The following is a 24,279-nucleotide window of genomic DNA, read 5'->3' as shown; positions in this document are numbered from 1 at the left end:
AGGATCCTTGTTTTCAGGAGGTCAAAGCAATAATCACTAAGCTATTTGATTTTTAATTTTAAGACCTCTTGAAGTATCTAAAACATATACAGTACCAGTCAAAAGTTCATTCAAGGGTTTTTCTTTATTTTACTATATTCTACATTGTAGAACAATAGTGAAGACATCAAATCTATTAAATAACACACATGGAATCACGTAGTAACCAAAACAGTGTTCACAAATCAAAATATATTTTATATTCTTCAAAGTAGCCACCCTTTGCCTTGACAGCTTTGCACACTCTTGGCCATCTCTCAACCAGTTTAACCTAGAATGCTTTTCCAACAGTCTTGAAGGAGTTCCCACATATGCTGAGCACTTGTTGGCTGCTTTTCCTTCACTCTGCGGTTCAACTCATCCCAGACCATCTCAATTGGGTTGAAGTCGGGTAATTGTGGAGGCAAAGTCATCTGATGCAGCACTCCATCACTCTCCTTCTTGGTCAAATAGCCCTTACAGAGCCTGGAGGTGTGTTGGATCATTGTCTTGTTGAAAAACAAATAATAGGATGGCGTATCGCTGCAGAATACTGTGGTAGGCATGCTGGTTAAGTGTGCCTTGAATTTTAAATAAATCACAGACTGTCACCAGCAAAGCACCCCGACACCATCACACCTCCTCCATGCTTCACTGAGACTGGTAACTCTAATGAACTTATCCTCTGCAGCATAGGCAACTCTGGGTCTTCCTTTCCCGTGGTGGTCCTCATGAGAGCCAGTTTCATCATAGGGCCTGATGGTTTTTGCAACTGCATGTTTTTTCCAGATTGACTGACCTTCATGTCTTAAAGTAATGATGGACTATTTGCCTATTTGAGCTATTCTTGCCATAACATGGACTTAAATAGGGCTATCTTCTATATTTTTAGGGGTGCCCATGTGACTGGGCATCAGAAGTGTCCAGAGGCGATAGACACAGGTTGAGGTTACCTGGGGTAAAGTAGTGCAGACGTTGTCCTATGCAGAGGCATTGAAGAAAGTAGAGGAAGATGGGTCAAGGGGGAGGGATCCTGAGAATATGTGTGTCAGTAGTAAATCTGTGCCAGCACAGAGGGTTAGGCCAACGAGCAATATATGGTTCAGTAAGATTGGCTTTTAAGCAGCATTCATAGCAATGGTTCTCTTTTTATTTAATTAGTCAGTTAAGAACAAATTCTTATTTACAATGGATGGCCAACTCCGGACGACGCTGGGCCAATTGTTCGCTGCCCTATGGGACTGCCAATCACGGCTGGATGTGATGCAGCCTGGAATTGAACCAGCGACTGCAGTGACGCCTCTTGCACTGGGATGCAATGCCTTAAACCGCTGCGCCACTCGGGAGTTGAAGTCCGGGAATATATATATATATTGAAAAAGGGGAAAGTGATATATACATATATATATATAATATATCACTTTCCCCTTTTTCAACGCAAAGTATAAGGAATTCATACCCCCGTCTAGTTGGTGGCGGTAATGCAACATATATTGAATGGCAACAGCCCTTTAAAACTCATCGAAGAAGTCTGGAGCTGGATTTGTCATGAACATAGTTTGAGGGGAAAAGACCTACGCCAAAAAAAAGAGCAGAGATCATGAAAAGAAGATGGTGTACAAGGAATAAAGTGGAACCTTATTAATAAATATGGAGTGGGGGATTGCAGCATCCTTCTGGAAGGAGAAGATGGCGGATAAGGAATATGGAGTAGAGCACATATGTCAGAGTCAAGGCCCGCGGGCCACATCCGGCCCGCGAGAAGGTTTTTTACGGCCCCTGGGATGATCTTGATTTATTATTAGAACCGGCCCGCAGACCGCAGCAAGCCGGCAGCCCGCAGATCTTTTACACGCACCAATACTACATTTCCCACAATGCAACGGTGACGCACCGAGCAGTAGGCTGCTTCATTTCAATATTTATTGGCACAGCAGTTGTCAGCATCACAGTAAAATTAACTTTCAGATACCCATCAAAAATGGCAAAACGGAAGGTGGACACTGAGAACCGGGGGTTTCAAACAAGGTGGGAGTCGGAGTATTTGTTCACGGAGGTAGCTGGAAAACCTGTGTGTCTTCTGTGTGGAGAAAGTGTGGCGGTACTGAAAGAGTATAATCTGAGACGACATTATGAAACGAAACACGCGGACAAAAACAAGAATATGGACATGGAACAAAGGCTACAAAAGGCAGAGGAATTAAAACGAGGCCTCAAATCTCGACAGGCTCTGTTCAAAAAAGCCAAATCACAAGGCCAGGCTGCTGTCAAGGCCAGTTTTATTTTGGCAGAAGAGATCGCTAAATCAGCCCGGCCATTTACGGAGGGGGATTTCATCAAAAACTGCATGATTAAAGTTTGTGACGAAGTTTGCCCAGAAAAAAGGCAACTCTTTTTAAATGTGAGTCTGAGCAGAAACACCATTGCCGAGAGAGTAGACCAGTTGTCCATCAATCTAAAAGAACATCTTGTGAAAAAGGGAAAAGATTTCATTGCATATTCCTTGGCTGTGGATGAGAGCACCGACATTTCTGACATTGCCCAGTTGTCAATTTTCATCCGCGGAGTGGACTCCAGCCTAAGCGTGACAGAGGAGTTTTTGGCTTTACGTCCTATGCATGGCACAACTACGGGGCATGATTTGTATGAAGAGGTGTCAAGATGTGTAAATGAGATGGAGCTGCCTTGGGAAAAACTCGTGGGTTTGACAACCGACGGAGCACCTGCGATGTGTGGACACAGGAGCGGACTGGTGGCGAAGATACGGGAAAGGATGCAAGAGGAAAACGCGACAGGTGAGCTGACAGCTTATCATTGTATCATACACCAGGAAGCGTTGTGCGGTAAAGCCTTGAAAATGGAGCATGTAATGAGCATCATCACGCGCACAGTTAACTTTATCAGAGCCAAAGGTTTGAATCACCGCCAGTTCAAGGCATTTCTGACGGAGTTAGAAACGGAGCATGGTGATTTGCCTTATCACACAGAGGTGCGATGGCTAAGCCAGGGAAAGGTGCTTCAAAGATGTTTCGAGCTTCGTGAGGAGATTTGTCTGTTCTTGGACAGCAAAGGGAAAGACACAACACAACTCCGAGACGAAATGTTTCTGTGTGAAATGGCTTTTCTGTGTGACATTACGAGTCATCTGAATGCAATGAACTTGCAGCTGCAGGGTCGGGATCGTGTCATCTCTGATATGTACAGTACAGTGAAGGCATTTAAAACCAAACTGACTCTGTGGGAGACGCAGATGCGGAAAGAAAATTTGAGCCACTTTCCCAGCTGCCAGACCATGAAAGAGAAGCTCTCTACCAGTGCGTTCCCGAGCGCACAGTTGGCTGATAAAATAGGTATGCTTGCCGCTGACTTTCGACGCCGATTTGCTGACTTTGAAGCACAAAAAGCAGGTTGGAACTGCTCGGTAACCCATTTGCTGTTGACGTGGAAAGCTCACCACCAAACCTCCAAATGGAGTTGATTGACCTCCAATGCAATGATGCACTGAGGGCAAAATATGCGGCAGTGGGTGCTGCGGAGTTCGCCCGTTTCCTCCCCGACACAATGCCCCAGCTGCGCATCCAGGCTGCTCAAACGTTGTCTGTTTGGCAGCACATACCTGTGTGAACAACTGTTTTCTTTGATGAACTTGAACAAAACATCACACAGAAGTCGACTTACTGCTGAACACCTCCACTCAATTCTGAGGATTTCCTCAGCTCAGAGCCTTACCCCGAACATTGATGAACTTGTGGAAAAGATGGGACACCACCAAGTATCACCCTCAACCTCAAACAAGTGAACATTACTGTGCAATCACATATTTAGAGTTTTTACTCAGTTCAAGTTTAAAAGTTAAAGTTTAATATTTGTTTTCACTGCATGTTACTTCTCCTTAAACAAAGTGTTGTTTTTGATTAATAGATTTTTGCACTTTATTTTATTGTATTTCAATCCAATTATATTTTAAAAATATTTCAGTTGAGTGGATGATAGAAAATTGCTATTATTGTTTTTTTCTTTGAAGTAAATTTAGCCCACTTTTGCTAAAATAGAAAATATAGGCTACTGATGGTGCCTTGAATACCGGTTTCTTTCATTTAATGTTCATGTTATGGGGATTTTTATATAAAGGAAATTTGTCTTTTGTGTCTGTTGAAAATTAAAGATTACTGACAGAGCCATAAGAAAATATTGCTTTATTTATCTGATCATATTGGAATATATTTGTTAGGTTTTCAGTAGGTTCAATTAGGTTCACTAGACTATATGCGTCATTTAAAAAAATTTCAATGAACATTCGAACAGTCCGGCCCTCGGCTTGTAGCTAAATTTTTTATTTGGCCCTCCGTCCATTTGACTTTGACACCCCTGGAGTAGAGGACTGCACGGAACTTTTGGAAGAGCAGGAGAAGCAAAGTAAATGTGACGAGAGTGAGGGGGAATTCATTTTGGTGGCAGGTGCAGTGATGACCGATGAGCGGGAGCTGAGTGTAGAGGGAAGCGGTGCGGTGAGGACGATTGGCGTCGAGCAAAAAGAGGGATATGTGCTCTAGTAGCTCAGAGATGGAACCTGACGGGAGTATGGATGTAGTACCTGCACTGAGAACCGCTGAGTTTGGGCCTCATCTTGGGCCTCATCCCCAGGATGGAAAGGATCATTCTGGCCCAGAGGGAGTGAGGTTTGTGGAGAGAATGGATCCTTGAATTTTGGCTGATCCATACGTGGTGTCGGGTTGGGTGGAGAAGAGATTGGGGACTGTTGAGTTGGTGAACGGAGTGGATTAGTGATGATTTACTGTGTTTCTTCAGTCCAGAGGGAGCTGGCGCTCCAGATTACACGATTAGGGACAATAAATGTGACTTTCTTTACTCTCCGGAGCAGGGTGCCATTGAAATGAGTGATAACGGGTTGGCATTAAGTGTTGAGGATCAGTTGAAATTGAACATTCCTGGTGTCTGGTGATGCCCGCTGTTTGGTGCGACACAGATCCGGTGGAGAGCGTGGGAAATATACTACGGGAATTGCGCCGAAAATACTACGGTGTTTTAGGTGTCAAGTTTATTGGCATGTTGCAACGGCGTGTACGACGGAGATTCATAGATGTGAGTGGTGTGCAGGAGGGCATGAGACGCAGGAATGTGTAGTTGGAGAAAGTTGTGCGTGTTAGCTGTGGGGGTGTCCGTGGGGCTGGAGATCAGGTGTCCGGTGAAAGGCAGGTTGAGGTTGCCAGGGTTAGAGTAGTACAGAAAGTGTTGTCTGCCAAAGCAGTGAAGGGAGTGGTAGAGGAGCAGAGACCAAGAGAGAGTGATGGAAGAATATCTACTTCAGTTTTGTGTGCTTTTTAGCATTCATAGCCATGGTTGTCAATTGTACTGCAGAAATGAATGGCCTCACTAGTACAGTAGGGGGCGGTGCATGCACCTAAAAGTTGGATGTGATCCACCATCGAAATCCAGAAGAGATTGCCACAGATGGAAACCACAAACCTATCTTTGATCTCCTTAGTTTGGGATTTTCCATCAATTGCGGCCGTGAATCCACCATATAAATAGTTGAAGCTCTCGTAATATGGATAACTATTCAAAAGATAGCTGATATGCATTTTTCTACATTGTGAAAGACACAGTGGGGCAGTAATTGCTATCGCGCAATTATATCAATTTATAAAATAGCAAGATATTTTTTACAGACTAGCTCAACAATAAGTGAATTTACAAATTATCCAATTATGATAATTCACCCCCCCAAATGTAGGTGCAAAAACAAAAGTTCCCCTCCTATTTTAATTAGCTCCATGTCTCAGGTGGACAAGTAGACAAGGCTGTTTGGCTTATCTCGGTCACAAAGAGGAAGAACTTTGCAGCTTTTTCTGTCAATAAACAATGCTATGCTGGCAGATGGTAACATTTAAATAAAACCCAGTCCCAAAATAATTGTATATCATAGGAAAAGACACCACATTCACATGGATTTTAACACAGGGGGCAGTTTGGATTTGTCACTTTAAGCCAAAATATATAATAATTTGACTAAATTCAAGTTTTTGACTTAAATCATTGTGCAACATCACAGTTAAGCGCTGGCTGTCATCTTTCAGCAAAAAAAAAAGGAGAGGGGGGGGGGGGGGGTGACTGGTATGAGCATTTAACCTGAGTACAGAACCAAATAGGTTCTCAACAAAAAGTAAGGATGTTTCTTTGCTCACATCAGGTTAAAATGGACTCAGTCGGGTAATGGATACAAAATGTTTTTGAATGGTTTATTGAAGCTATTTGTTTCCCCACAAGGATCAAAACACAATGTAAAGAAAGGCAGAAAGAAAGAGTAGCACGGATCCACTACTGTTCACACTAGCCGTTCGTTCCCTTCAGGTGAACCGCACGCGTCCACTTCAAAACCAAAGTGTGTCTGATTTCAGTCCAAAGCAGACTTGTTAAGTCTTATTATTTCATCTTGACATTGGACAAATTTTGAGGTCTGAAAATATCTGCCAACTGTTGGTGTAATATGCCTTTAACCAGCAGTGTCTGGACGCTTCGAACTGCAACGCAATACACTACCTTGACTAAGCTAACAACGCAAGGTCACAAAGGCAGTGGCGGAGCATGAACATGGCACACGCAGGTGGCGAATGGATGTCCAAGGCTAAATAAATGAAGGGATAAAGAGAAAGTGCTTCAAACATCCCAATCAAACTGTTAGACAGAATAAAATCTAGATATTTTAACAAGCAAAAAACAATTCAAAGATAAAGATGAGTTATCATATTCCTTTACATTCACGCGTTATAATATCAATCTATAAGGAAAGAATATTGTTTTTCTAAAGCTGGACTGGTGAAAGGCATTGAAGCGATGGTACTTTCACAATATCCCTTTTTTATTAAGGCATCAAAAGACGGGGCTAGACAAGGAACGAACAGTCGTAAAGCTTTCACGGCATCTGCCGCTCTCACTTGTCTACAATATTACGGGGGTTTGAATGTTAGCAAGACTTTATAAAGAGTATCCCTCCTCTCTAGAAATGCATGGTGGAGTCAAAATGACGAGCTCTGGGTGGCCCACACATACATATAGATGGGGGTAGAGGGGAGGGGGGCACGGGGTCTTCAGGCAGGCATGTAGGGGGGAGGGGGCTCTTTCTCTGGCATCTTCATTGCCATCTCGTAGGTAGGCAGGATGTACTGGGGAGAGAGGGAGAATTATTTTAATTTATCAATCAATTTATAAATATACTGCACACAGTGAGAGGACCAAAGCCATGGACATAATCATATTTGAGACATTTGATATTTTGCTAGATATTTCACCCGTCTAAGACGGGCAGACTGGGTGTAGTCGGGAAGTATTCAGATCCCTTGACTTTTTCCACATTTTGTTACATTACAGCCGTATTCTAAAATTGATTAAATACATTTTTCCCCCTCATTAATCTACACACAATATACCATAATGACCAAGCAAAAACAGGTTTAGACATCTTTGCAAATGTATTAACTAAAACACATGCCTTATGTACATAAGTATTCAGACCCATTGCTATGAGACTCGAAATTGAGATCTGGTGCATCCTGTTTCCATTGATCATCCTTGACCTGTTTCTACAACTTGGAGATCCTTGATCATTCAGAGCACTCAGGACCTCAGACTGGGATGAAGGTTCACCTTCCAACAGGACAATGACCCTAAGCCAAGACAACGCAGGAGTGGCTTCGGGACAAGTCTCCGAATGTCCTTGAGTGGCCCAACCAGAGCCCGGACTTGAACCTGACCAAACATCTCTGGAGAGACCTGAAAATAGCTGTGCAGCGACGCTCCCCATCCAACCTGTCAGTGCTTGAGAGGGTCTGCAGAGAAGAATGGGAGAAACTCCCCAAATACAGGTGTGTCAAGCTTGCAGCGTCATACCCAAGAAAACACAAGGCTGTAATCGCTGCCTAAAGAATCTTCAACAAAGTACAGAGTAAAGGGTCTGAATACTTATGTAAATGTCAGTTTTTTTATTCTTAATAAATTTGCAAACATTTCTAAACTTGTTTTTGCTTTGTCATTATGGGGTAGTGTGTGCAGGTTGATGAGGAGGAAAAACAATTGAATCAGTTTTAGAATAAGGCTGTAATGTAACAAAATGTGGAGAAAGTCAAGTGGTCTGCATATTTTCCGAACGCAATTGAAACCACCTTGCATCCTTGAACAGACTCAGCATGTGAAAGGTATGCCCTCTACTGGTTATGCCACAGTATGCTTCAGAGGTTTGATTACGTGTGTCATTGACAATTAGTTTGGGACCTGGAGAGCAGGCTTTTCAGACACAAACCTGGGGAGGGGCCATGAAGGTAGGGTAAACGGCACTCTCCTGCACATTCCTGTTGTTGATGTACTTGTAGCAGTTCCACACACTGTTGATCAGGTAAGCCTGGGGGGGGGCACAGCCAAAATGTTAAGTCTTTCTACCTGAGCCAGTGATGCTCAATCCTAGTCCTAGAGAGCTACAGTGTGCAGGCTTGTGTTCTAGCCCAGCTCCAACACCACTGATTCATCTCCAGAAGCTCTATCAACCATCTACTGAAGACCTGTCAGTTAAGGTCTATCATCCGTCTACTAAAGTTCAGCCAATGGATTGGGTAAATCAGATCAAGATCTCAGTTACCACTAACAAGTGCGGTAAATCTAAATATTCTTGGGTATCTGGATGGGGGGGAAAATAAGTTTAGTATTCAAATGAGTCCATTTTCCATAAACACACCTTCGTGATGATGAGGAAGGCGAAGAACACGAGGACGAAGAGCAACAGGCAGCTGGAGTCCATGGAGAGTAGGTTGTCCTTGTAGGGGAAGTCTGGCTGAGACGAAACACACATTCAGCATGTACAGAAACGAAACACCCCATAAAACCAGGGATTGTACTAAAATATAGGCCTACAGAGCATCTTTAGCTTCAGTTCCATTGAACATCCCAGTGTTTTTTCATTTCTCATTCAGATGTCAAATCCATCTGATATAATGGCAGCAGGTCTAATGTAAAGACAGTGGAGACGGTAGTGAGAACACATTGTTAAGCCTCCAGGGGGTATGACAGAGTAGGGCCAAGTTTGCCAGCTAAGTTACCTAAGCATTCTGCAATTACTTTGTTTATTCTGAATATAAAACTATATTGAACAAAAATATAAAAGGCAACCATTTCAAAGGTTTTACTGAGTTACAGTTCATATAAGAAAACTTGAAATCAATTCCCGAGGCCCTAATCTATGGATTTCACATGACTGGGCAAGGGCTTTCCCACGGGTGGCCTGGGAGAGCATAGGCCCAACCACTGGGGTGCCCACAAAAGGGCTTTATTACAGGCAGAAATACCCCCCCCGGATGGGACGTTAAACGGGTGTCCTGACTCTCTGCGGTCATTAAAGATCCCATGGCACTTATCGTAAGAGTAGGGGTGTTAACACCGGTGTCCTGGCTAAATTCCCAATCTGGTCATCAAACCATCACGTCACCTAATAATCCGCAGTTTACAATTGGCTCATTCATCCCCCTCCTCTCCCCTGTAACTTCTCCCCTGTAACTATTCCCCTGGCCAATTGCATGCTCCTTGAAAATTTGAGACGTCTGTGGTAGTGTTGTGAAAAAAACTGCACATTTTAGAGTGGCCTTTTAATGTCCCCAGCACAAGGTGTACCTGTGTAATGATATTTTATCAGCTTCTTGACATGCCACACCTCTCAAGTGGATAAATTCTCTCGGCAATTGTGAACTGCTCACTAACAGGGAGGTAAACAAATGTACACACTATATTCAATGCTTTCATTGTTTGGGAGGTGGTGGACTAGCCGACAGGCCTGGGGTGGTGGCGGACTAGCCGACCGGCCTGGTGGTGGTGGACTGGACTGACTCACCAGCTCTGTCATGTAGTCCTTGATCCGGGGTAGGTAGGTGAGGGAGCTGATGGCCACCAGACAACTCAGAGCAAAGTCAAAGAGCTGGTAGCAGAAGAACGGGATGAGCCAGCCGTCACGATGCTACATGGGGAGGAAGAGTAAACACACGTCATTGACCATACATGTAAAAGAATGGCCATTTCACAAGAGTTTGTCTGGGGGTTTGTCAAGCAAGAAGGATATCTAGCCCTAGCAAAAAACCTGGTCTAAATTTTGGGTTCTAAGCAATGTTGAGGATGTCACAAAATTCACAGGTATTGAATCAATCTATGTACATCTGTTCTTACATCATCAGGACAGGGTATTTAGCAAAGGAGGCTACAGCCAGCAATGGAACTACTCTGACAAACACTGAATACAGGGCATCTACAAGGGTAACCTAAGAGCCTGTATTCACAGCTAAGCCATAACGCTAGTTGCTCACACAAAGATCAACCAAAACCTAGACAATGAGTCATGAAGCTCTATTCAGGTCCACGTCACATATCCATCAAACCTGTCAGTGTGGATGCCCATCAGGTAGGCCTGGTGAGGTAAAGATGATAACATTAGAACAACGTTGTGTAGCAAACTTTCCGCTCACCCTGGTGGGGCTAGTTGAATGCACAAGCAAGGAGTTTGCATGCAGTGAATCTGTTAAAAAGCATTAAGACATAACAAATATATATTGTCCTTTCAGACACCAGGAAGGGACAAAGCACTGCCAGAGTTGTGTTCATTGGGGCACATAGGTTTTAAAACATTTTGCAACACGAAGCTCAAAATTAGTGTTTATTATTGGATAACTCCAAGTAGTTCTTCCCAGTTTTAGTTCGCTTTCTTCCATAATGAACTTGACCATGGTTGAAGTTCAGTGAGAACTCTTTTCAACTTCCTATTTCTCCCACTCCTCCAGGGGTAATTGTCATCCCCGCTGTCACAACTTATATATTCTAAGCCCAGCATACAAATGTAAGACATTTGATTGACACACATACAAAATAGATGGATAGAAACTTACAGTAATGGCTCCATAGACCATCATGGCGCTGATAGTGAGCATCAACAGAGAGATTGCGAATCCCACACAGGCATTCTCTATAAGCACAGAGAGAGAAAGTCAGAGACTAACATAGTTCATTCATTAGGGTCAAATACTTGTACATTCAACTACAAACTAAACTTGTAGTAAGTCTTGAAATTAACGTCAGTCAAAGACGTTGGGAGAATCATTTCCTAAATCTAAAAAATATTAACCCAAATGTTGAATTATCTATAACTAACAATTGAATATAGTGGTATTGTGCACCTATCCTTGTGAGCCATCATGGCTGCCTGGTCTGCGCCAGTTGCATCCCACGATGGGGCCCCACAGAGTGCATTCATGCAACTGTCAGTGAGAGCGTTACTACAGAGGCCCAATTGATTTGTGTGTAACTGAAGCGTCTCCAGGGATGCATTGCCTACTAACTCGCTCTCTTTTAGCGTTAGCGTGCTCTGGGGAGCCCTAAGCTTCTCCCACTCAGGCACTCAGTAGCATCAGTGAAGACAACGCACAACAAAACAGGCTACACTAGGCTAATTAATAGGCCTGCCATCTGCTGCGTCGGTCAATTACTTCTAACAGCTCACAGCCTCGTGCTGGGCACTAAGTGAGTGAGTTGAGGCGAGGCATGTGTGGTTCACTCCAGACTATCAGTCAGACAGTCATTCTAAAGCTGTGCAGGAAGCCGTTTCTCTTCAGAGTGTAACATATCCGATTGTCGTAACGGTAACTGATGCAATCTGCAAGCCATTCCTTCCTAGTAGGGCATTTATGAATGTGACTGAATGAGAAGAGGAGTGTGCAGTCCATGCAGAGCTTCCAAATTCAGTTCTGAAGCTGTACATTGTGTGTGTGTGTGTGTGTGTGTGTGTGTGTGTGTGTGTGTGTGTGTGTGTGTGTGTGTGTGTGTGTGTGTGTGTGTGTGTCAGAAGGGTCGTCACTGATGCAATCTGTAGCCCAATCCATTACATTAGATCGTTAGGCATTTCGTCCCGTGTCTGAGGCCAGGCTATACATTCATCAGCCTCTGGCAGGCATTCTGGATCGGGGAATCTGCCAACACCAACAGGATAACTGTGAACCTTTCTATGCGCGTGTGAAATATCTGATATTACAGTGAAAGATATCAGTGGAAAAGAACAGATGGAAATGGTAGTCAAATACAGAACTTAAAAAATATATATTTTAGGTAATTGTAGAAGAGTATTCGGATGGAACAACATCTCTTATTTGGGGCTTCTCCATTTGTTTTCAGTTCTGTTAGAATACTTCAGAAAGGTATCCTGCGTTCCTACCTACCTGGAGGTAATCACAAATCTGAAATGGTTGGATTGGCGACAGTAATAGGGCGCTAACGTTGTTTAATACCGATCCACTTGCTTATAGATCTGTGCTTACCACAAGGACACAAGAAAGGAAATATGCATTTTCAAGCCCTCTTCTAACAGGGGCCCTCTAACACACCTTGTACTTTGATATCACACTGCAGGTCACGGCGGTTCAGACCCTCATGTTTTGTCTGTAAACAATGTCCTTTATTTAGACCGTAGGTGGGAGTCCTAGAAAAGGATAGACAGCATTGAAAGTGTCATACCGGGGATTCGTACCTCTAACGCGGGGCGATGTCATACCATTGCTTGTCCAAAGTCGGCTGTGTTGGCTCCAAACTGGCTCGCAACCTTCTTAAAACACGTCAACCAAGTGGGAAGAGGCTGTCTAGAAATGGCACCCATGAAGCCACAGCAGTGCCAGGCTTTGGATTTACATAGTGCGCGCATACCCCCCCTTCTTTTGGCACAGCCCTGCTCTGTGTGCACGTGTGTTGCGGGGGTGGTTCAGTCGCTGCCCACAAGCGCCAAGCCCCTTCAGCTCTTACTGAGTCACTTTCTGGGAAATGAGGAGTCCTTGTGCAACCAAGCCAAATAAACAACATAACCGCACCGAATAAACTAAACAACAGCCAGCCACAGAGAGCACAGCTCAGCGCTGCCCAGCTCCAGGTTATGTATTAAAATCCTGATTCTTCAGGCTTTGAGCCTGTGACAAAATAAGAGTTCTAGCTAAATCAGTCCGTATAGGGCTGAAAGATTAAAGAAGCAGGCATTTGGTGAAAGTTATCAATGCTGGATGAGAAGGGGATTGGTGTGTGTGTGAGAGCTATGAGGTACCAGTCCAGAAAAAGTACTGCAACTTTGCTAACAAATACCAACATCGGGAGACTATGCTAAATCATGCCAGCTACTGCCTTTTGGGAAGATAAACATATATTATCGTGGATGCTGTCAGTACTGGCCTACGTAGACAACCCAAGTTGAACAAAACATGAAGATACAACGAACTAACCCTTTAAGACATTCCCCTCCACCTGGAGGGTGTGGCTAAAGTAGTGCTCGATAACCTCATACTGCAGGTCCACAGTGGGCACGTTCTCTGGGTGGGTCACGGCCACGGTCAGCAGAATGCCCATCAACAGGTTCACCACCTGGAGAGACAGAAAGGCATTGTTACACTATGTCCTACAACGCATAGACTGGTCCTAGATCGATTTGTGCTGGTTTGCCAACTCCTATAATGTGGCGTGAGTGACATAGGAGTTGTCAAGACATTACAAACAGATCTGAAACCATGCTAGGATACAGTCTGTTGTAGATGAGAACATTGATATTTTGTGACATACTAGGTTTCTGTTTCCACAGATAAGCAACAAATTACACTTCATTTTATTTGAAAAAACCAAGGCGCTCTCATTAGGAAGAGCCTAAATAATAGTTATTATTACCAGGTGGTTTGTATGGTTGCTAGGAGTCCTTTTTCCCTAATCTGTTTAATGGACTTTCCCTGTCAAAGTGTATGTTATATTTAAAATATTAAATCCCTCTCATACATTCCATAATATATTTAATGATTAGACTTGTGATATAGGCCTCGGTCATCAATGTATCCAGAGGTTTTGCCAACAACCGTTGTGAATGACGACAGATCGATCAAATGGGTCTTTTTACACTTGTCAACTGTTGATGTTAAATCATGCACTGTTACCCATCTTCACTGTGCAAAACAAAACACTCCAACACTCCAGATGTTAACACTTGTGGTTACGATCCCTCCGTAATTCTCACTTCTTATAATACATATATCAAGTATTAAAAATGTTTAAAAAACACGAGACGGAGAAAGTGAAAATTTATGTAAGAAAATCCCACAGGTGAAGAAGGTGGATGTGGAGGTCCTGGGCTGGAGTGCTTAAGTGTGGTCTGTGGTTGGTCTGCGACATTCAATTCTCTGGGAACAGCTCTGGTGAACATTCCTGCATTCAGAATGCCAATTACACGCTCCCTCAACATGAGACATCTGTGGCATTGTGTTTTGTGAAAAAAACTGCACATTTTAAAAAGTGGCCTTTTATTGTTCCCAGAACCTGTGTAATAATCATGTTGTTTACTCAGCTTCTTAATATGCCACACCTGTCAGGTGGATGGATTAGCTTGGCAAAGGAGAAAAAATCACTGTGTTGTAGAGTGGTGGCCTGTTGCCAGAGAATTGAATGTTCATTTCTCTACCATAAGCCGCCTCCAACATAATTTTAGAGAATTTGGCAGTACATCCAACTGTCCTCAACTGCAGACCATGTGTAACCACGCCAGCCCAGGACCTCCACATCCGCCTTCATCACCTGCGGGATCACCACCTGATGAAACTGATTTTGCACAACCAAAGATTTTCTGCACAAACAGTCTCAGGAAAGTGCATCTGCGTGCTCATCGTCCTCACCAGTCTTAACCGGACTGCAGTTTGGCATTTTAAGCTTCGGAGTAGGATTCTATTGCATTGATTGGCACAACTCAGGCCGGTACTCTACACAAATCAGTGCACCACATCAAATAAGAGCTGCAGTCGGGCCTATATGCAAAAAGGCACTTCGCCATATATGGATCTGTGCCAGTCACTTTGAACTGGACTGTGTTTACAACATGAGCGGTTGTCAGTAGATGTGCTTGTTTTGAGAGCAAAGCGACAGCTACATGTAGCGGTGTGCACATATCCTTTGCTACTTAGTTAGTTATTACATAATTTGTAGTCAGCAATGTGGGAGTGTTTGCCTCCTCCTACAAGAGCACAAGGTGTGCATTTCTAGACATCTTTGAAGCGAGTCATAGCTTTTTTTTGTCATAAAAAGGGACAGTGTTGTATTTTGAGGCAGGCTTGAATAAGCTAAGTGGCCAATAGGCAGAGGGTAGAATACATTAGTCTGATTTTCTGTAACAATGGTATGGGAATTATGATGCATTTTCGTTCATCAAAGAACAACATTTTCAGTCACCTTGTCTGAAAAACAAGTGGATAAACCAGTTAATGTCAAGCCCTGCAAGTCTCAAGGAATGTAGGCCTACATTGACCACCACACTGCTACTGTAGGCTTAACGATAGAACAGCTATTTCCATGTTAAAATGTTATGGGATGCATTTTCTCCATTGTTTTTGATGGTAGGCCACAATGGTAGACCTACATTATGATCAAATAGCCCCAGTAGCCTACTTGATCACTGTTAAAACTAACTTAAAGTGGGTACAACCTCAGTGTTCACAGTAAGTGCACGCCGGAAGTTGCACAGCATTTTAAATGTTCAAGTTTGCGCTCGGCAGACCTGAATCTTGCTCAGTGATTAAAAACATTTGAGGGAACATTGGTTATGCTATGGGCAGGCATAAGCTATGGGCAAAGAACACAACTGCATTGTATCGACGGCAATTATGAATACAGAGATACTGTGACGAGATCATGAGGCCCATTGTCGTGCCATTCATCCACCGCCATCACCTCAAGTATCAGCATGATAATGCACATCCCCATGTCACAAGGATCTGTACACAATTCCTGAAAGCTGAAGCTGAAAATGTTCCAGTTCTTCCATGGCCTGCATACTCAGCAGACAAGTCACCCATTGAGCATGTTTGGGATGCTCTGGATTGATGTGTACAACAGCGCGTTCCAGTAAATATCCAGCAACTTTGCACAGCCATTGAAGAGGAGTGGGACAACATTCCACAGGCCACAATAAGCAGCCTGATCAACTATATGCAAAGGAGATGTGTCCCAATGCATGAAGTAAATGTTCACACCATACACTAACTGGTTCTCTGAATCATACAGGCATAAAAAAATAATCTGTGTATTCCCAGTCATGTGAAATTGATAGATTAGGGTCTAATCAATGCATTTCAATTGACTGATGTCCTTATATGAACTATAACTCAGTAAAATATTTTAAATTGTTGCATGTTGTGATTATATTTTTGTTCAGTGTATCCAGCTAACTAGGTACTGGTAGCTAGCTACCACTAGCTACAGCACCGGCACCAGATGTGCATGGGAGGGAGCTGAAAGGAGACAGGTGTAATTGCAGACCGAAATTCAAGGTGTTCCTGCATATGCAGGAATGCCTACATCAGAGCTGCCAATTCTCACACATTGGCTGTGAGACACACACATTTGACCCTCTTCAAGCCACACCTAATATCTCACACATTGAAAACAACTGCATTTATTTTCCTAATTTTTACATTAGCGTGTTAACTGTGCTCCAAATCTTTTGGAAATCAAAGCATCTGCGCCTACAATTTAACATCATGAGCGGGACCACTATCATCGTCCTGTCTTGCCACAGCACATTGAAGCAAATGATTGGTCTAGTTATGTGAAGGCTCAAGGGGATTGGGTGCATGTTTTAAAGAAACACCCCTCAAGATTAGAATGGAGCTGAGTTTATTAAACTGTAAAAAGAGCAGCATGGTAGCTGTGTTATGTCAAATGTCATTTAACTAGGCAAGTCCGTTAACAAATTCTTATTTTCAATGACGGCCTATTGGCATTCAGGCTGAGATGACAAAATGGGAGCAGACAGACCTACAGTATGTTTTAGCAGGGAAGTTTGGTAGGGTGACCTGATTTGGAACTATGACAATAATTGTGTCAGATTGTGAACCCAAAAGTGTACATGTGATTCTAAAGAGGACGGAATATTATTTGGTTAGGGTGTAGTGGTAGATTTATGTCTTATTTTTATTATCCATTTATTTAGTCTGATCAGTAGAACAATTCTAATTCTTAACAATGGGCTAAAATACAGGATAATTACTGTGCTTGTCAGCAAGAACACTTGTTATTCCTTGTATAATTACTTGTATAACTCTATTTTGCTAGTGGAATTACCCATTTGAAATAGGATATACCTGTTGTGTCTTTCAAAACGAATTATGTATTATTGTAGCCATTCATGGACAGTTTTAAGTCATAAGTCATACAAATAAGCAAAAGGATGTTAAATACGCCAGGAATTAAATATAATTTTCACAGTTTAGTATTGTGCACATGCTAGGCAGAGATGGTAGGGGGACTCACCTCATAAATACATATTTTGTCTATGTAGAGTAAGATGATGTCAAGGATATTCAACTAGTAGACATAAACCTCCTAAATATTGATATTCATTCAAATTTTCGAACACCGAACACTTGGAAAACATAGATCACAGGTGACCAACCCTCCTGGATAGCAAGCAGGGTTTTAATAATAATAATAATAATATAATATATGCCATTTAGCAGACGCTTTTATCCAAAGCGACTTACAGTCATGTGTGCATACATTCTACCGGATCTATTTTAAAGAGATAGCTAGTTCACCCAAATTACAAAATGTTTGTGTCCTTACCTTGAAAGCAGTCTATGGACAAGGAAACTGCAATCTATGATTTGGCTACCCTTTGCTATCAACCTTTACAGGACCAGTGGGTCCCCCATGGGACGGTTGAGCTAATGTAGGCTAACGAGATTAGCATGAGGTTATAAGTAACAAGAACATTTCCCAGAACACAAACCTATTTTATATTGTGAGAAAGCTTAGATTATTGTTAATCTAACTGCACTGTCCAATTTACAGTAGTTATTACAGTGAAATAATATCATAATATATTGTTTGAGGAGAGTGCACAGTTCTGAACTTGAAAAGTTATTAATAAACCAATTAGGCACATTTGGGCAGTCTTGAGACCATTTTTAACAGAAATGCAATGGTTCATTGGATCAGTATAAAACTTTGCACATACACAGCTGCCATCTGGTGGCAAAAAAATACATTTAGTCTTTGTATTATCTTTTACCAGATCTAATGTGTTATATTATCCTAGATTCATTTCACATTTCCACAAACTTCAAAGTGTTTCCTTTCAAATGGTATCAAGCATATCCTTGCTTCAGGTACCGAGCTACAGGCAGTTAGATTTGGGTATGTCATTCTCAGCGAAAATTTTAAAAGAAAGGGTCCGATCCTTGAGAGGTTTAAAAATAATGTTTTAACTCCTGTGCAGAGCACTACACACAACTTTCTACCTGAGAACAGGGATCAAGCCCGGTTTCCAATTATCCCACTTTTTATACCGTCTCCCTAGCTAATTTCATTACAGTCGGAATGCTTCTCAAACCATTGTAAACAAAATGTTCGATTTTTAAAAAGTTCATCCCCTCAAGGTGGTCGAATTATTTTTTCCACCCTGGTCATAGGCCTAACCCAATACGCAGAATTGCAGTAAATTAGCTTTAAAACAGTAACATATTCCCAGCCCCACTTCTAGGGACTCTGTCAAGGGGCAATGAAATCCATTTAGCAAATCTCACTCCAGTTTTCTTCAAAAGTTGTCAGCCCTGCCCGAATTGCGTGCAGCAATCACACTATTGGCTGAAAGTCCCTAGCGGGTAACGTTGACACTTAGCTAATTAACTAATTTAGCTAACGTTAGTTAACTATCCGATTACATTTGCTAGTTAGTCAGCTAATACAGGAAGAGTTACATAATCTAGCTGGCAATATGTTCTAAAGTAGGGCACGCATTCAGATAGCAAAGTGATTTTTCTCGACAAATAGTAGCTTCGGTTTAACTTACTGGTAACAAGCTAGCTAGCTAGTTAGTACAACGGCCTACTATCGACAGTGCAATGGCAACGATGGGGTACTGCAACATGACTGCAACGAAGCTAACGTTAGCACAATCTAAAAGCAAGGCGACCATTTGTATAGTACGTACCATGTACCAAGTGCCGAGAATGATGGTTCCCGTCCTGACATGGCAACACCCACAGCATCTCGTTGTGTAGCGCCTGTGTCGATTCGGTTTAAAATGGTGCATGTCTTCCTCTAAAGTAGGGATAAACATCGCTGAAGCTGCGCGATGAAGAAAGCCTGCACCATCAACAACGGACAGTGTTATGACGCGCCCACTTATATGACTGGCGTTGGTGAAAGAAAACACAAACTATACCCTGTTTTGATTGACAGACAATTTGGCCATTAGTAGAGCTGAGATGGTGAACGTCAACAAATCAGCTGCCACAGCTCACACTGACAAATACTCAGAACTGTCCCCTGTGGCCCAGGGGTTGAGGGTGATGATGGGGAGGGAATACAACACCATCATCAGTTTCCCATCTCTAAAAGACGATATGCTCTCCAAAAAAATAAAACAAACTACTCTTTGTTATTCAGAAAATGTTATTGTTCTACCCTTACACACTTAACATCTCTCACGGGACCACCCATACGTAGAATGTATGCACACATGACTGTAAGTCGCTTTGGATAAAAGCGTCTGCTAAATGGCATATATTATTATTATTTATTATTATTACCTCTGCTTTTTGGTGATTAAACGAGTTACAATATGCAGAGAATCTATAAACATGAATAGAATCCATAACTAAAGTGGATGCATAGTTGCATACAGTATTCAGGTCAATGGCAGGGCAATGCAGAAGTCTTTTGGTGTGTTTGGCTATTGTTGCTGTTGTTTTTGTTTCCATTTATCCCAGTTAATGCTGCAATGATGGAATGATGGATAAATGGTAAAACAACAATGAACTACAGTGCCTTCAAAAATAATTCACACGCCTTGACCTTTTCCACATTTTGTTATGTTCAGCCTGAATTTTGATTTTATTAAAATTAGATTTTGTTTTACTGGCCTACACACAATACCCCATTTATTGTCAAAGTGGAGTGATGTGTTTTTAGAAATGTTTACAAATTCATGTAAAATGAAAAGCTGAAATGTCTTATGTCAAAATATTCAACTCCTTTGTCATGGCAAGCCTAAATAAGTTCAAGAGTACAAATGTGCTTAACATGTCACATAATGAATGGCTACCTCATCTCTGTACCCCACACATACAATTATCTCTAAGGTCACTCAGTCGAGCAGTGAATTTCAAACAGATTCAACCACAAAGACCAGGGAGATTTTCCAATGCCTCGCAAAGAAGGGCATTTAAAAAGCAGACTTTGAATATATCCCTTTGAGCATGGTGAAGTTATTAATTACACTTTGGATGGTGTATCAATACACCCAGTCACTACAAAGATACAGGCGTCCTTTCTAACTCAGTCTTCAGAGAGTAAGGAAACCGCTCAAAGATTTCGCTATGGGGCCAAGGGTGATGGTAAAACCGTTACAGAGGTTAATGGTCCTTCTGTAGCTCAGTTGGTAGAGCATGGCGCTTGTAACGCCAGGGTAGTGGGTTTGATTCCCGGGACCACCCATACGTAGAATGTATGCACACATGACTGTAAGTCGCTTCGGATAAAAGCGTCTGCTAAATGGCATATTATTTATTTATTATTTATTATTATTTAATGGCTGTGATAGGAGAAAACTGAGGATGGATTAACAACATTGTAGTAACTCTACAATACTAACCTAATTGACAGAGTGAAAAGAAGGAAGCCTGTATAGAATAAACATATTCCAAAACATGCATCCTGTTTGCAACAAGGCTCTAAAGCAATACTGCAAAAAATGTGGCAAAGCAATCAAGTTTTTGTCCTGAATACAACGTGCTAAGTTTTAGGCAAATCCAATACAACACATTACTGAATACCACTCTCCATATTTGCAAGTGAAGTGGTGGCTGCATCATGTTATGTTATTTCATTTTCAATACATTTGCAAACATTTTTTAAAACATGTTTTCATTTTGTCATAATGAATTATTGTGTGTAGATGGGTGTAATAATTCAAGGGGTATGAATACTTTCTGAAGGCACTGACTGTATGTAGCACAAAGACCATGTATGCCAGACTAAGGGTATTACATGTGACAAATTCAACTGAGATCCAGTCAGATTATTCCTACTTTCAGCCCTAGATGGCAGGACAGCAATAGTGAGACCAAGGTTTTCAAGACAAACTCTGAAGTCAGAAGCAGCAATGTGTTATCAGGGCAATTTGTTCAGTGGTGAAAAGTAATTAAGTAAAAATACTTTAAACTATTTCTTAAGTATTTTTGGGTAGTATGTGTACTTTACTATTTATATTTTTAACAACTTTTACTTTTACTTCACTTCATTCCTAAAGTAAATAATGTACTTTTTACTCCATATATTTTTCAATGGCACCTAAAGGTACTAGTTACATTTTTTATGTTTAGCAGGACAGGAAAATGGTCAAATTCGCACACTTATCAAGAAAGCATCCCTGGTCATCCCAACTGCCTTTGATCTGGCGGACTCAATAAACACAAATGCTTAATTTGTAAATTATTTCCAGGTTTTGGAGTGTGCCCCTGGCTATCCGTAAATTAAATTTTAAAAATACAATTATGCTGTTTGGTTTGCTTAATATAAGGAATTTTAAATTAATCGTACTTTTAGTTTTGATACTTTTTTATATTTTTGCAATTACATTTACTTTAAATTGACATATTTGTTTACTTTTACTCAAGTAGTATTTTACTGAGTGACTTTCACCTTTACTTGAGTCATTTTCTATTAAGGTATCTTTACCTTTAATCAAGGATTAAGTACTTTTTCCATCACTGCATAGACTGAATACTAATTTAGCAGACACTTGTATGCATTTATTTTTAAATGAGTGCAGAAAACACGTTAAGATATAAGCAGAACAACAGTTATGGTTCACATAACAATATTCCACTCACATGGACCTATAAATATACATTTAAAAATGTCTACAGTTTCTCTATGAACATGTGAAAATATCTTAGAAATGTGTTTTTGCATGGTAAAACATAGAAACTGGTACAGAAATGTAGTAATATAGTTCTTTATGACCTCGGTGATTCAGAGTCAGAGAGATAGATGGTTCTTATATGGCTGTGCTTTGTGATAAGGTGCTTCTCACTGTTGCAACACAAGGAGTGTATTGTGTTAGGGAGGTCAATTTCCGCTCCTATTTAAGCAATAAGGGATTAGACATAGGACAAACAACTACAAGGTACACTTTAGTCTCAAGGCCACACTATATTAATTACATTCAACACAGTTGTACGTAAAGTGTCCATTACATCAAGGTGTATAATATCCACACAGTGCACACATGTTACAGATAACATAATACAAATGTGGAACAGTAATACAAAATGTACTTTGATTTTAAATAAACCTGTTCCTTACTCTTAAAAAAAACTTGAAATTACATGTGTAGGATCTTACAGTTTCTCACAGCAGGAAAATAAACCTTAAGCAAAAGGAAATCTGAATTATTGTGTGGATTATCATTAAGAAATATTTGTTGAGATTGATTCATTTTTAGTAAGGGCAAATATATATTAAAATTTAAATTAACCTTAGAAGCCTTTTTGATAACACTTTACTAGACACCCAGTGTCATAACATGTTATGACACGGTCATAACCATGTCATAAAATGTCATAACAGCTGACATAACTTGTCATAACCTGTCACATGGTCATGACACTGTCATGACTCATATATTTACACCTGTTGTGACATATACACTGAATAAAAACAAACACAACATGCAACAATTTCAAAGATTTTACTGAGTTACAATTCATACAAGGAAATCAGTCCATTGAAAAAAATAAATTAAGCTCTAATCTATGGATTTCACATGACTGGGAATACAGAAATGCTGTTGGTGACCGATACCTTAAAAAAAGGTATGGGCGTGGATCAGAAACTTGTCAGTGTCTGGTTTTGCAGCATTACACATCTCCTTTGCATAGAGTTGATCAGGCTGTTGATTGTGGCCTGTGGAATGTTGTCCCACTCCTCTTTAATGGCTGTAAGAAGTTGCTGGATATAGGCGGGAACTGGAACACGCTGTTGTACACGTCGAGTCAGAACATGCTCAATGGGTGACATGTCTGGTGAGTATGTAGGGAAATTTTCAGCTTTCCGGAATTGTGTACAGATCCTTGTGACATGGGGCCGTGCATTATCATGCTGAAACATGAGGTGATTTGATGGTAGCGGATGAATGGCACAACAATGGACCTCAGGATCTCATCACGGTATCTCTGTGCATTCAAATTGCCAACGACAAAATGCAATTCTGTTTGTTGCCACTGGCCCCAGGGGACACTCTGTTAACAACATTGACATTAACAAACCGCTCGTCCCTCATGACGCCACATGTGGTCTGCAGTTGTGAGACCATTTAGACGTACTGCCAAATTCTCTAAAATGACATTGTAGGCGGTTTATGGTAAATAAATCAACATAAAATTATCTGGCAACAGCTCTGGTGGACATTCCTGCAGTCAGCATGACAATTGCACTCTCCCTCAAAACTTGAAACATTTGTGGCATTGTATTGTGTGACAAAATCACACATTTTAGTGGCATGTTGCCCCCAACACAAGGTGCACCTGTGTAATGGTCATGCTGTTTAATTAGCTTCTTGGTCTGCCACACCTGTCAGGTGGATGGATTATCTTGGCAAATGAGAAATGCTCACTAACAGGGATGTAAACAAATTTGTGCACAACATTTGCGAGAAATAAGCTTTTTGTGCATATGGAACATTTCTGGGATCTTTTATTGTGACCAGTTAAGGTCACAGTTATGAAAACTTCAGACACTAAAGAGGCCTTTCTACAGACTCTGACAAACACCAAAAGAAAGATGCCCAGGGTCCCTGCTCATCTGTGTGAAAGTGCCTTAGGCATGCTGCAAGGAGGCATGAGGACTGCAAATGTGGCCAGGGCAACAAATTGCAATGTCCGCACTGTGAGACACCTAAGACAGTGCTACAGGGAGACAAGAAGGACAGCTGATCGTCCTCTCAGTGGCAGACCACGTGGAACAACACCTGCACAGGATCGGTACATCTGAACATTACACCTGCAGGACAGGTACAGGATGGCAACAACAACTGCCCGAGTTACACCAGGAATGCACAATCCCTCAAACTGTCTATAATAGGCTGAGAGAGGCTGGACTGAGGGCTTGTAGGTCTGTTGTAAGGCAGGTCCTCACCAGACATCACCG

General features: G+C 41.6%; 1 protein-coding gene across 1 annotated transcript; it reads right to left on the bottom strand.

The window, feature by feature from the left end:
* Positions 1–6,264: 6,264 nt before the first annotated feature.
* Positions 6,265–19,263, bottom strand: laptm4a (lysosomal protein transmembrane 4 alpha). The gene is made up of 7 exons (XM_046291161.1): positions 19,058–19,263; positions 13,320–13,458; positions 10,953–11,029; positions 9,911–10,033; positions 8,765–8,860; positions 8,336–8,434; positions 6,265–7,202 (listed from the first exon to the last, which is right to left on the bottom strand). The coding sequence occupies exons 1-7, from the start codon at positions 19,184–19,186 to the stop codon at positions 7,128–7,130; spliced, it is 738 nt and encodes a 245-aa protein (XP_046147117.1). The 5' UTR covers positions 19,187–19,263; the 3' UTR covers positions 6,265–7,127.
* Between the last annotated feature and the right edge of the window lie 5,016 nt (positions 19,264–24,279).

This window comes from Oncorhynchus gorbuscha, linkage group LG12, assembly GCF_021184085.1.
Source record: "Oncorhynchus gorbuscha isolate QuinsamMale2020 ecotype Even-year linkage group LG12, OgorEven_v1.0, whole genome shotgun sequence".
In the NCBI taxonomy this organism is placed as follows: domain Eukaryota; kingdom Metazoa; phylum Chordata; class Actinopteri; order Salmoniformes; family Salmonidae; genus Oncorhynchus; species Oncorhynchus gorbuscha.
Note: the sequence above shows the minus strand (reverse complement) of the source record. Positions and strands in the feature narration are given on the sequence as shown.